The following is an 11,729-nucleotide window of genomic DNA, read 5'->3' as shown; positions in this document are numbered from 1 at the left end:
TAGAGCCTCTAACACACTTTAAAAAATGTCAAGTCCAAAACACTCCAAACATTTCAAAATAACAATATTAAAACCTGGGCTCTCAGCTCAAAATGGGATTCAGCAGAAATTAAGACAGGGGTGGCTTCAGGCTCTGCCAACCCCTTGTGAGAACCACTGTGGCTGCTGACTCTCCTCACTCTATTTGGTATTTGAAAGAGGTCATCAAGTTGTAGTCTTCCTCCAAGTCCAGAACAGTCTCCACAATGTTCTGATCATCCAAAGCCTGCTTGAGGCTACCGGGGTCAGAATCCAAAGCCTTCTGCGGACTCTCATCCACAAGCAGGGCCCAGGCTTCCTCCTTGAAGGGTGAATCCTGGCAGCGTCCACACACACGGTTCAACTCGTTTTCAAATTCTAGTTTTCCAGCCAGTTCTTCAATAGTTCGGATACTTGTATGGTCTTAAAACAACAAGGAGACAAGGACACACCGCTTTACCGGTCTACTTAGAAGTTTCTGAGGATATTCCAGACATAAAATAAAAACCACGTAACTCATGAAAGAACCTGTCTAGCCTGATACCCACAAGCTAGCGGGCACACACACACACCGTGAATAGAGAATGGCTGCCTGCCCTCTGTAACTGCAGACTGAGCACTCCTATCCCAGGGAGACAAGCACGCACCAGGGTAAGGTGGGCTGAGACCTCTTTACCCCGGAATTCATCTGCCCCAATTATTGGTATGAATTGAACACACAGGCTTGATTGCACAGAACTCCTGACCTATGGAGAGTGACAAGATGGTCTGAAAAGCAGGGTCCTTCAGGTAACACGAGTGTGGACTGGTGCTGGTGAGGTCTAAGGAGATTGTCGATCATCCAAAGTCACAAAGGTTCTGGGGTCTCCCTCTGGGCCCTTTCTAACCTGGTCATTTTTCCATGTGTGTAGCTTCTGGCAATGCCTGAGGGTCTGTAACCACCCCAGTACCACCATCAGGAGCTGCTGGTCCACTGTGTGACAGAGTCATTTAGAAACAGGGCACACAGGTACAGAGCACACAGATAACCAATGTTTGTAGAATAAATGTCCAACTGCTGGGTGTGGCAGTGCACACCGATAATCCCAATATTCAGAGGAATCAACAGGAAAATTTTAACTTAGCCTGGCTATGCAGCCAGGCCTGTTTGAAATAGAAAAGCTCAGCACAGCCTTAGGGAGCTCTGAACAAAACAGTGACAAAGAGTGAGGGTGGGGAACAGAGAGATGGCTCTCTGTGAAGAGGACTTGCTGTTCTTGCAGAAGACATGGGTTCAGTTCCCAGCACCCGCATTGGCTCACAACTCTGAAATTCTAGTCCCAGGGAATCCCAGCACCCCTTTTGGCCTCTATGGACACAGGCACGCCTTAGCTGTAAATACATACAAGCCGGCAAAATGCTCATATACATAAAATGATCTTCAAATCATGCCTAGATTAATAGTGAATTTTTTTTTTTTGGTTCTTTTTTTTTTTTCCGGAGCTGGGGACCGAACCCAGGGCCTTGCGCTTCCTAGGCAAGCGCTCTACCACTGAGCTAAATCCCCAGCCGATAGTGAATTTTTTAAAAGAGAAAACTGGGGCTCGAGAGACCTCATCAGCAAGTAACCCTTGCTGCTCTGCAAAGGACCTCGTTTATCCCCACCCATGCGTGGTGGCTCACGAGCCCCGGAAGGATGCAATAATTCCAGCCTCTGGGAACATCTACACTCACATGCACACACCCACACTTAAGACACATGGACATACAATTAAATATTAATAAAATTAACATTCAAAAACAGGACATAGAGTATGCTAACTGTCTACCTCTAAGGGAGATATGAAGTTTTATTTTTTTTCTAACAGTATCTCAGTCTGAAACCTTGGCTGATCTGAAACAATTTGGAGACCAGGCTGGCCTCAAATTCCTACAGATCTGTCTGCCTCTGCCTTCTGAGTGCTGGAATGAAAGGCAAGTGCCACTTCCCACAGCTACAAGGAAGGTTTCTTCCACAATTGTTTTACACCCCAGATAGGCCTATAGCCCACTTTTTTGCAGCTGTCAAGGACTAAAACCTGGAGGCTGCTCTTTGTTCCTTCAGGGACCCCACATCATTATGAGACAGGGTAATACTTACCAATCATGTCTAGCAGATCCTGTGTGACCTCTTGGCTAGAACTGCTGAGCGGCATATGTGGGTCAGCTTTTAACTCTCTCTCCATACCCTTCCTGCAGACCAGATCCGGGTCGGGGTTCGGGGGAGAAGATGGGGAATTAGATATTCTTTCAGGAAAATATTGAAAAACTTCAGAAAATCCAGACTACAACTGGTTTGTTTTTGAAACAAGGTCCTCACGTGTATGTAAGTTCTGGCTGGCCTGGAACTTACTGTGTTAAACCTGCCTCTGCCTCCTGAGTGCTTGGGATTCAAGACATTCGCTGTCATGTCAGCTAAGACTAAAAATGTACTGGTGACCACTATTCATGCTATGACAATATCAGAAACTGCTAACTAAGTCAGTGGAGAAACTGAGAACTACATCGTAATGACCCATCTCCATTACACTGTGTTCATCTTTATGAAACCCACACACATACTTGCAGTTAAATGGCTTCTCAATTCCTTCAGACATTTAAGTCATAGCACATGGTCAAGAGGCCTGGGATGAAGCAGTTTGTAGCTACTTAATAGGCCTAAAGGAGACAGTCCAAGGGCCAGGATTAAAGGTCTTTGCCACCACCACCCAGCTGCCAAAAAGTTAAGACAGGAGCGAAACAAAAACAAAGGTAAGTCCAGGAAGCAGGGCTTAGGCATGGCCTTAAGTGCGGCAAAGGCAGGCGGAGGCTAGTTAGTGCCCTGGCTCTCAACGTGTAAGACAGTGCACGCCATTTTTGTTTCTACAGCCTAAGTTGTTTTTGTGTTTAAATCAGGTTTCTGCAGGACTGATAGTTCACGCCTGCATTTCTTGCACTTGGGTTTTAGAGAAAAAGGTCACCTTCAGTTACACAGGAGCTGAAACCAGCTGGTCTACACGAGACTGTCTTAAAAAAGCAACATGTTGGCAAAATGACTCAGCGATGCCAGGGTGACAACCTGAGTTGGCTTCCTGAACCCACAGAACAGAGAGTCCACTCCTGCAAGGCTCCCTTTGACTTCTGTAAGCACACGGCGGCAGGCTGTGGCCGTGTGCATGCACACACACACACACACACACACACACACACACACACACACACACACACACACACGCACTAATCATGGCAGCTGCAGATGGCTGGCTCAGCGGTTGAGTGGTACCGGCTGCTCTTGTACATCTGAGGTGCCCACACGGCAGCTAACAAATGTCCTAACTCTAGTTCCAGGGGATGCCATAGCCTTCTGGCCTCTGCAGGTGAAACATCCTCATGTACAAAATACAAACATTAAAAAACTTAGGGAAAAATCCTCAAAGTATAAAACCAGACAAAACATGGCTAAGCCGTGGATCACTGGTACGGTGTTTGGCCTTTGATTCAATCCTTGGCACCACCCACAAATTTAAAAATAGTCAAACATCGATTACCCCTTAGTACAGTAGTCTCCAGGACAGGATAATAACCAGGCTTTCAGCCTAAACAAAAATTGTTTGCTGGCCCACATTCTAAAAAACATGAATTTCTTGTGTACACTCAGCACTCCCAAGAGGAGGCTAGCTTAGTCATGAATCAGTCTGGGATTTTCAACTTTGTTTTTAAACAAACGACTGTTTCAGGTAAGTTATCAAACGAGAATCACCTTAAACTCTCTTTTCTCCAGTTTTCCCCATCTCCCGCAGCTCTCCAAAACTGTCTTTCACGTGCCAGAATGGAGGAGTGCATCAAGACATTTTCTTTGCTGGTCAGAGGCTTTCTTTTGGGGTATAGAGGCTGGGGTTTTGCATTAACTGGAATATGGTGTGGCCCAAAGGCAGGGTTCTCATTCTCGGGAGCACATGAGGTGCCAGGGCATGGGGCAGCAGAGGGGCAAGCTGCCAGTGGGTTTCTGCAGAGGAGCCTGTGTACCGGTAGGGAGGTGAGCGACGGGACGTCCAGCCTCTGCTGGGCAGTGCACTCCTGAGAATGCCTGACTCCTTCAAAGGCTCGGTCTATGGCAGCAGTCAGCTCCTTTCTGCATCTTCGTAGTTTTTCAGACATTTCCCTAAAAGTGACCATGCCTTTTTTTATTAAGTAATAATTTCACATGCACGGAGCAACGTGAGAATGATGCTTCTATACAAGAGGCTGAGATCCAACCCCGATTTCGAGTTTCAGCTACAGTTATACAACATCATCCTTCGTTTTTTTCCTCTGAGAGGGGAGTATCACCCGCCATTCTCAGGGGACCCTAGGTCACGGGGGGGGGGGGGGGGGGGGAGGCGGGCGGGTCCGAGATGCCCCGCCTCGGCCCCAGAGCTTCCTTAGCCGGTTGGCCGCTAAGCCTTTCCCTCCGCCCATTTCTGCGCCCAGTTGCTGTCTGGATTCCCAAACTATGGCCAGCCTAGGCTGGAAGGGGCCCCGTTGAGTCCTCACCCAGCCGTTGCCGCACACGAGTGCCCAACGGTCACTGAGTCCACGTTCGAAGACCAGTGACTCCCAACCCCCACCTACTAGGTTAAAGGTCGGTCAAGGCTCACATGACCACAAAGGGAAACAAAGGCTCCAGGGCTGGCCTGTTAGTAGGCCAGCGAGTAAGGCGGAAGAGAATCCGGTCTTGAGGGGGTCTAAATATTTTCTTAAACCTCATTAACTAAAATGTCTGGAAATCTGAAAAACATCCATCGTGTTGTTCTGAAGCTAACATGGAGAAACAATCCACACACTGCACCCAGTTTTATGAATAAACTTTGAAGGGAGAGCTAATGAAAGTTCTACATAGAATCACTTTATCACGGGCAGTGGGGGACAGAACTTCTAGGGTTCTGTGAGAAACTGAAAACAATACCCCAATAGTAACTTCAATTCATAACCGGGAAGAAGGCTGGAAATTCTGAGAACAAGAGAATAGAAACGGTTTCAGTGACTGTTTAAAAAACTTTAAGCCCTGGGGTTGGGGATTTAGCTCAGTGGTAGAGCGCTTGCCTAGCAAGCACAAGGCCCTGGGTTCGGTCCCCAGCTCCGGGGGGGGGGGGGGGGGGGGGACAAACAAAAAAAAACCTGTAAGCCCATCTCAATGAACAGTAAAGAACTTGAGGACAACATCGAATTTACTGGAGGCTTGGTTTACTGTGGCCAGACTACTGGGGTGAGCAGTGTGGGCACCAGAATCCCAAACCCAGGAGTTCAGAGCAGCCCTGCAGGTGGGTCTTCATGGCTGCACTACTCCTCACAGGATGTTCCTCTCCAGTCTTTGTAGTCTGCGAGACATGCGCCACTGTGCACCAAATCCACCCCACATTTCAGCTCCACAGGTTTTTATCTCACCACCCGTTTAAAAGAAAAAAATAATTCAGCCTCTGAACCCTTCAGAGAAAGCAGGGTTGTTTTTTTTTTTTTTTGTTTGTTTGTTTTTTGTTTTTCCTTCCTCTTCTCATAAAAGAAGGTAATTTCTTCATCTGGTTTAGATTGATACGAGTGGTCTTCAGAGTGCCAAAGGTATTCTGGGGAGGACACTGGTGCTGTGGGGTGGCAGGTCACAGAGTCAGTTGGTGTCCATGGTGTAAGCCTCCTCTTCCCCCAAGTCCTGCTGTGAGCTGCTGAGCTTCGCCCCTCCATCAGAACCCGGGAAGCTGACAGGTGAGGAGGTGCTGGGACACTCATCATCCCGACGCTGGTAAAACAACACGTAGGCGGCCTTCGTCTAAAACACAAGGAATGGGGTCCATTCACTGATAATAAAACATTCCACCCTTTCCCCACAGCCTGTAATCCCAGCAAAGAGAGGGAGAGGCCAGTCTGGGCTTCAGAATGGCACCCTATCTCAGAAAACCAACCTTAAACTGAATGTGGTGATACACACCTGTAATACCAGCACCCAAGAAGCAGAGGCAGGAGAATTACCCTAAGTTTGAGCCTAAAAGAGATAGAGAGATACTATCTCGATAAGCAAGAGCCCTGACTGAGTGACGGAGTTGACAGTTGTCCTCTCAGGAATCTGCCACCTTGCCATGCAGATCCTGTCCAGGGGCAGCCCTAAAGACAGTTTATTAGCTGCCTCCTGATGCCACTGCCACAGCTGTGTGGAAATGCAGGTGCACTGTGGTACCTCAAGGAACACTGAGCTTCTGCACTGGAAGATCCAGAAGTCTACTCTCCTCCACTCAGATCCCTGGCACATGACGAGGTAAGGACCTGGCTTGAGGGAACCTTTGGTTTATTTGTTGAGGTACCAGGGAAGAGCAGGCGTCTGGGAAGGTACTCACCACTATCTGATCCTCAGAGGCCAGGGACACGCTGCTATCATCAAAGTAATACCATTTCCCATTCAGTCTGTTCTTCGCATATGCAGTATCTGCCAAGGCACAAACAATGCTCTAAAGGCCATCGAAAACAATGAATCTGGTTACTTTACTAGGCTAGCACTAAATACATGCACATGTTCATACCCCAAATATTAACACTACAATTAAGAATAATGTGTAACCAGTGTGTATCTACTCAGGAAGCAGACAGGAGCGCTGCCTCCAAGTTCAAGGCCATCCTGGCCAAGTCTGGGTAGGGTTGCACAGTGAAACCATGTCAGAAACAGAAAACCACCACCACCAAATTATAGAACTAATTTAAAAAATATGCACATACATATAAGTAACTATAATTTAGTTCTTTTTATTTCCTCCCTGGAGATTAGGGCACCAAACGCAGGGCCTTGTGCTTGCTTGGCAAGAGCTCAACGACCGAGCTAAATAAACCCTCAGCCCCTGCGGCTCATGGTTTTGTGTTGTTTTTGTTTTTTTTCAAAACACAGTTTCTCTGTGTACCCTTGGCTGTCCCGGAACTCAGAGATCCTCCTGCCTCTGCCCCCCACTGGGATTAAAGGCGTATGCCACAACAGCCCAGTGGAAATAATTCATCATTTTTCCCACCTGAATCTTTCGGAAAAGCTTGAAAGGTAAGCGCAGCGCAGTCAGAGACCAAGGTCGCCTATAATTTTGGGACACTAATCAACAAAACAGACCTACTTAGTGTTAATTTTTAAAGCTGTGTGTGTACACACATGTGCCATGACATTTGTGTGTGGGCGTCAGAGGTTAACTCTGTGGGGTCAGTTCTCTACTTTTTTAGGGTTCTTGGACTTGAACTCGGGTCACCAGGCTTGTGTGCCAGTGTCTTTGCCTGCTGAGGCACCTTGTTACCCTAGTGTATATTTCTGAAACTCACTCTGTGGCCAGGACTGGTCTTGAACTCAGATCTATCTGCTTCTGCCTCCCAAGTGCTAACAAGGTGTGCCACCACACTTAGTTTTGTCTATTTTTTTTTTTTCTTTTTTTTCGGAGCTGGGGACCGAACCCAGGGCCTTGCGCTCGCTAGGCAAGCGCTCTACCGCTGAGCTAAATCCCCAACCCCAGTTTTGTCTATTTTTAAATAAAAATTTATTATTTGATTACATGGAGGGACCCACAGATGCCACAGGTGGTGGTAGACCCCTGCAGCTCGAGGTACAGGCACCTGTGAGCCACCTGACATGGGTCCTGGGACTTAACTCAGGTCCTCTGAGTTCTCCACTACTGAGCTATCTCCCCAGCTGCCCTGGTGTCCACTCGACAGCTGTGACAGGGCTGGAGACACAATACAGTGCTAGGGCATTTGCCTGAGATTTTCACCAGTACCCCATACAAAGAAATATGGCCACGAATATAATTCAGAGCCCCAGAAGGGCTTAGAGAAAAAGCTGATGCTGCTAAGATTTAAAAAAAACAAAACAGGAGCAGATGGCTGTGCCACCTTCAGCAGAGCACTGCGCCTCTGGAGCCAGCAGGGGGCTTTGCTTAGGAAACAGTGCTCACTGGGTCAGCAGAGCAGGGATGTGCACGAGTGGGTACACTAGTGGCTTTAAATGCTCTTCTCTGTGGCTGAAACTCTGGGGTGGGTGGGCTGCAGACGAAGCTTGGCCCAGCACTACTTATCTAGGACTCAAAAGGCTCCAAATTTCATCCCAGCACTGGGGTGAAACAATTCCCTCTTAAAGCAGGTTCAGTTGTAACTAAAACACAGTCTTAGTGAACCTAAGTGTTATAGAAATTCTGGGAAATAGAGCAAAAGAAAAAAAGTACTATTTTGCCAGGTTTGGTGATGCGGGCCTGTATCTTAGCACTTAAGTGTCTAGGGTGAAAAGAACATGAGTTAGAGGCCATCAAGGCCTACCTGGCAAGTTACAAGCCAGCCTGGCCTGGATGGTGAGATCCTGTCTCAAAACCAAACCAAAAATAAACTCATTTTGGCATCTCTCCTTCAGGGCTCTGCATCATTGCATTTTCTCCACGTTTTGGTTTTGTAGGGCTGAGATACTTCGGTAATTACAGGCACTAATTTTGTGTAGATTTTTTTTTTCTTCTTTTTTTCGGAGCTGAGGACTGAACTCAGGGCCTTGCGGTTGCTAGGCAAGCGCTCTACCACTGAGCCAAATCCCCAACCCCTTGTAGATGTTTTAAATTATTAGGGACACTTCTCTGTAATAACTTTATTTGGAAATGGCTAAGAATTCTTTGATCATGCACCTAAACCACAGTGTTCTGCTCTGAAACACAGAGTTAGTTCCATGACACCTAGGGCTACACAAAGAAACTCTAACTTGAAAAACTAAAATGAACAAAGAGTTCAATGTTTTGTCACGCCCTTCCTTAGCAGAGCTCCCTGAGTAGTCACAGCGTGGTGGTGCACATCTGTGATTTCCTCCAAGGAAGCCAAGGCTATCCTGGCTGAGCTCCACGATGAGCCCGGGGCCAGCACAGTAACAGTTAAATGCATGGGAATCTACAATGGAGGAGATGGGGGGCAGGGAGGACAGAGTGGCTGGGAGACTAAAAACCAAGCCAGGAGCTTCTAGGAAGAGTCTGAGGACACTCGTGGGCCTTTCCGTACCTCAGAAGGAAGCGGATGCCAATACTTACAGTGACCGACCCCCATAGCGCCATAGTGATTGGACACAGCAATCAGGTCATAGACATAAGGCCTTGCTGCCCGGTCACACACAAACTCGGACATGTTCAGAGCTCTGCGTAAAGACATAACAGCCCGTAAATATGGCAAACTCGAAGTCAGTGTAACCCAGCAACCCTCTCACCCACACAACACTCAAAGTCTGCACCAAGGCAGGGTGACTGTCTGTCAGAGCAGAAACTAGAAACTAGGAGACGGTCATGGCGCTATCATACCCCATGGGGTTGCAACAGGGGAAGGAGATGCCAAAGAGCCTGCGTGAGGAGACTGTGACTGACTAAGGCGCACAAGGCCGCAGTGAGTGAAATGTCAGAGGCTGTGGGCTGTGGGAAGTGCTGTTGGGTGTTGAAATTTTCTGTTATTATTGTGTATTTAAGTTTGAGGGAAGCCGCTGACAGGACTGGAGCCTGTTAACTTGTCATAGTCAATGAGGGCCTCTAGGCCCCTTCAGTCCCTTCTCAAGGTCTCATTTACCCTGGAAATCCCATGGCAGTCTGAGGTAAACTTTGCCTTTCTCACCACAGATGTCTATCCTGGCCTCTTTATTGAGTCTATTTTTAGGATCAGTGAGGTTTCTAGCCTCCCTATGGACCTTATCTATGATTCAAAGTCTTATATAGAGCTTCAATTAAAAAACTGTAATTTTTTAAGGCTCAAACTAAACAGGGATAAAGCTGTAAAGTCCTAACCTTATATAAGCTAACTGTAAATAATTAAGACATGCAAGTTAATGGTCAGTCACCTTATAAATGATCAAATTCTTTAATGTGTTCAGAAACATAATCATACTAAGTACTGATATAATAAATACCAGAAATAAGCTTCCAGCATATGTTTTCAAAGTTAAGCAGAATACAAGTAACTAGAGACAAGCAGAATTTGTTTAGATACAGTTAATTGATGGTCCTCTAACACTTCAGAGATCTGCAACAAAAGATGGTATTTAAAATGTCTAATAAAAATGTTTTCATGACAGAGAGACCAGTCAGCTCCTAGCAGCATCTAATCTCCTCCCAAGAAGATGGCGGGCACATAAGACCACCACCCGGGTGGCTTTAAATGCAGCAATGTGGGCCACTGGGTTAAACACTTCACTTTACCTTTACTGTTCATAGTACGCATCCCAAATTGTGGAAAAGCAGGTCCTGGGGAGTTGATTGCCCCTCTTTGCCAAGCCGAGGCAGGCCGGTCCCCCTAAGTTCCTACCCCACATGGTAGTCAGTCTGTCAGATCTAATAAGCCTGGCGGCTAAAAACTCATGATGCCCTCCACCGATCATGGAGGAACCTAGGGTGACAGTCCACATAGCCTGGACCTCTGTCGTTTTTAAATAGATTTGGATGCAGCTTGGTCTGCACTTCCTGCTTACTCAGAAATTCACCATCTCAGGTCTCCAGCACTGACCACTAGGTGGCTTGATCAGTGTTAACAGCAGAAGCCAAGGATTCAGCCACATCTCAGTTCTCTTCTAAAAATGAGGCCTCAGGCCTTACTCCCTAAGCCTCTAGTTGAGAAAGTCAGTTTACCTTGCTACCATACTCTAAAAAGAATAGGTTTCACCTAAGCTTTTACTATCCTATTATTAAATAGGATAATAAATCCTATAATAATAATATAATAAATAATATCCTATCCTATTATGTAAAGAAACCTGCTTTAGAGTGACAGCTGTCAGTGACCAATCACCCGTGGTTCAAAGTTATCAGGTAAAAAGAGTCATTTCGGGGTTCTCAAACTTTTACTATGACTCAAGTGTGAACCTACCGCTCTTCCTACCATGTGGATTCAGTACAGAGTCCAACACTGGCAACATTAACATCTCCGTTCATAAACTTAAAAAGATCATTCTTGGACGCTTCAGGCAATTGACACGGAATTGCACACTGCAGGAAGAGCTAGGACAAATTTTAGGCGTTGATTCTCTCCCTCTACCCTGAGTCTGGGAACAAATCCAGGTCAGCAGTCTTGTGTGTCAAGAATTCTCACTCAATGAGCTGTCTAATCTCACCAGCCCATTATGAAATTTTAAAAAATACAGAAAAAGTAAAAAATAAAAAAGCCAGGCACTGCAGCACAGGTTTCAATCCCAGCACTCAGGAGGCAAAGAATGAATTTCAGGACAGCCAGGGCTGCGAAGAGAAACTCTGTCTCGAAAAACCAAAACACCAAAACACAAAACAAAAAAAAAGGGTAAATAAATTTTTTTTTTTTTTTTGGTTCTTTTTTTCGGAGCTGGGGATCGAACCCAGGGCCTTGCGCTTCCTAGGTAAGCGCTCTACCACTGAGCTAAATCCCCAGCCCCATAAATTTTTAACTGCAGCAGTGGCCTTGAGCTCAATCAATGATCCTCCTGCCTCAGCAAGGGATTACAAGCATTGGAAACCACAGCCAGCATTAGTTCCCTTGGGTAGGCTAATGAGAAACAGGACAGCCTGTGCTGCCCTGGCTGAAGCCAGGTTCCCTGACAGGAACAATGGACCAGAAAAGCTGGCCAGACTGGTGTGAGAGGCTCCAAGCGGATCCGCAGGGACGCAGTCAGCAGGACTCTTCTAGGAGTGATTTTTTCCTACTAGTAGGGGAGGGCAGGATTTCTCCGTAAGTCAACCTCCCAGAGCCAA

General features: G+C 46.7%; 2 protein-coding genes across 4 annotated transcripts in view; both read right to left on the bottom strand.

The window, feature by feature from the left end:
* Positions 1-5,722, bottom strand: C8h3orf62 (similar to human chromosome 3 open reading frame 62). 2 transcript variants are annotated; one of them, NM_001109113.2, is made up of 4 exons: positions 4,549-4,574; positions 3,776-4,177; positions 2,138-2,229; positions 1-441 (listed from the first exon to the last, which is right to left on the bottom strand). In NM_001109113.2, the coding sequence occupies exons 2-4, from the start codon at positions 4,171-4,173 to the stop codon at positions 176-178; spliced, it is 756 nt and encodes a 251-aa protein (NP_001102583.1). In that variant the 5' UTR covers positions 4,174-4,177; positions 4,549-4,574; the 3' UTR covers positions 1-175. The 2 variants fall into 2 exon arrangements, with proteins under 2 accessions (NP_001102583.1, XP_087419394.1); XM_087563268.1 differs by having other exon boundaries at positions 3,776-5,722.
* Positions 5,222-11,729, bottom strand: part of Usp4 (ubiquitin specific peptidase 4) — a 43,507-nt gene continuing 36,999 nt past the window's right edge. For both annotated transcript variants that reach the window (XM_087560702.1, NM_001135012.3), the window contains 3 exon segments: positions 9,063-9,166; positions 6,378-6,466; positions 5,222-5,815 (listed from right to left, as the gene is read on the bottom strand). In XM_087560702.1, coding sequence (XP_087416828.1) covers positions 5,657-5,815; positions 6,378-6,466; positions 9,063-9,166 — 352 coding nt within the window. In that variant the 3' untranslated portion in view covers positions 5,222-5,656.

Source organism: Rattus norvegicus, chromosome 8 (assembly GCF_021556685.1).
Source record: "Rattus norvegicus strain SHRSP/BbbUtx chromosome 8, alternate assembly SHRSP_T2T, whole genome shotgun sequence".
Taxonomy (NCBI): domain Eukaryota; kingdom Metazoa; phylum Chordata; class Mammalia; order Rodentia; family Muridae; genus Rattus; species Rattus norvegicus.
This window is presented reverse-complemented; position numbering and strand designations above follow the sequence as displayed.

Excerpts from the sequence above, each read along its gene's own strand:
- C8h3orf62 (XM_087563268.1), bottom strand. The coding sequence starts at position 4,191 with ATGGTCACTTTTAGGGAAATGTCTGAAAAACTACGAAGATGCAGAAAG. Across the intron at positions 2,230-3,775 it reads TGGAGAAAAGAGAGTTTAAG|GAAGGGTATGGAGAGAGAGT; the intron begins GTGATTCTCGTT and ends TCTGGTCTGCAG. Across the intron at positions 442-2,137 it reads GGATCTGCTAGACATGATTG|ACCATACAAGTATCCGAACT; the intron begins GTAAGTATTACC and ends TGTTGTTTTAAG.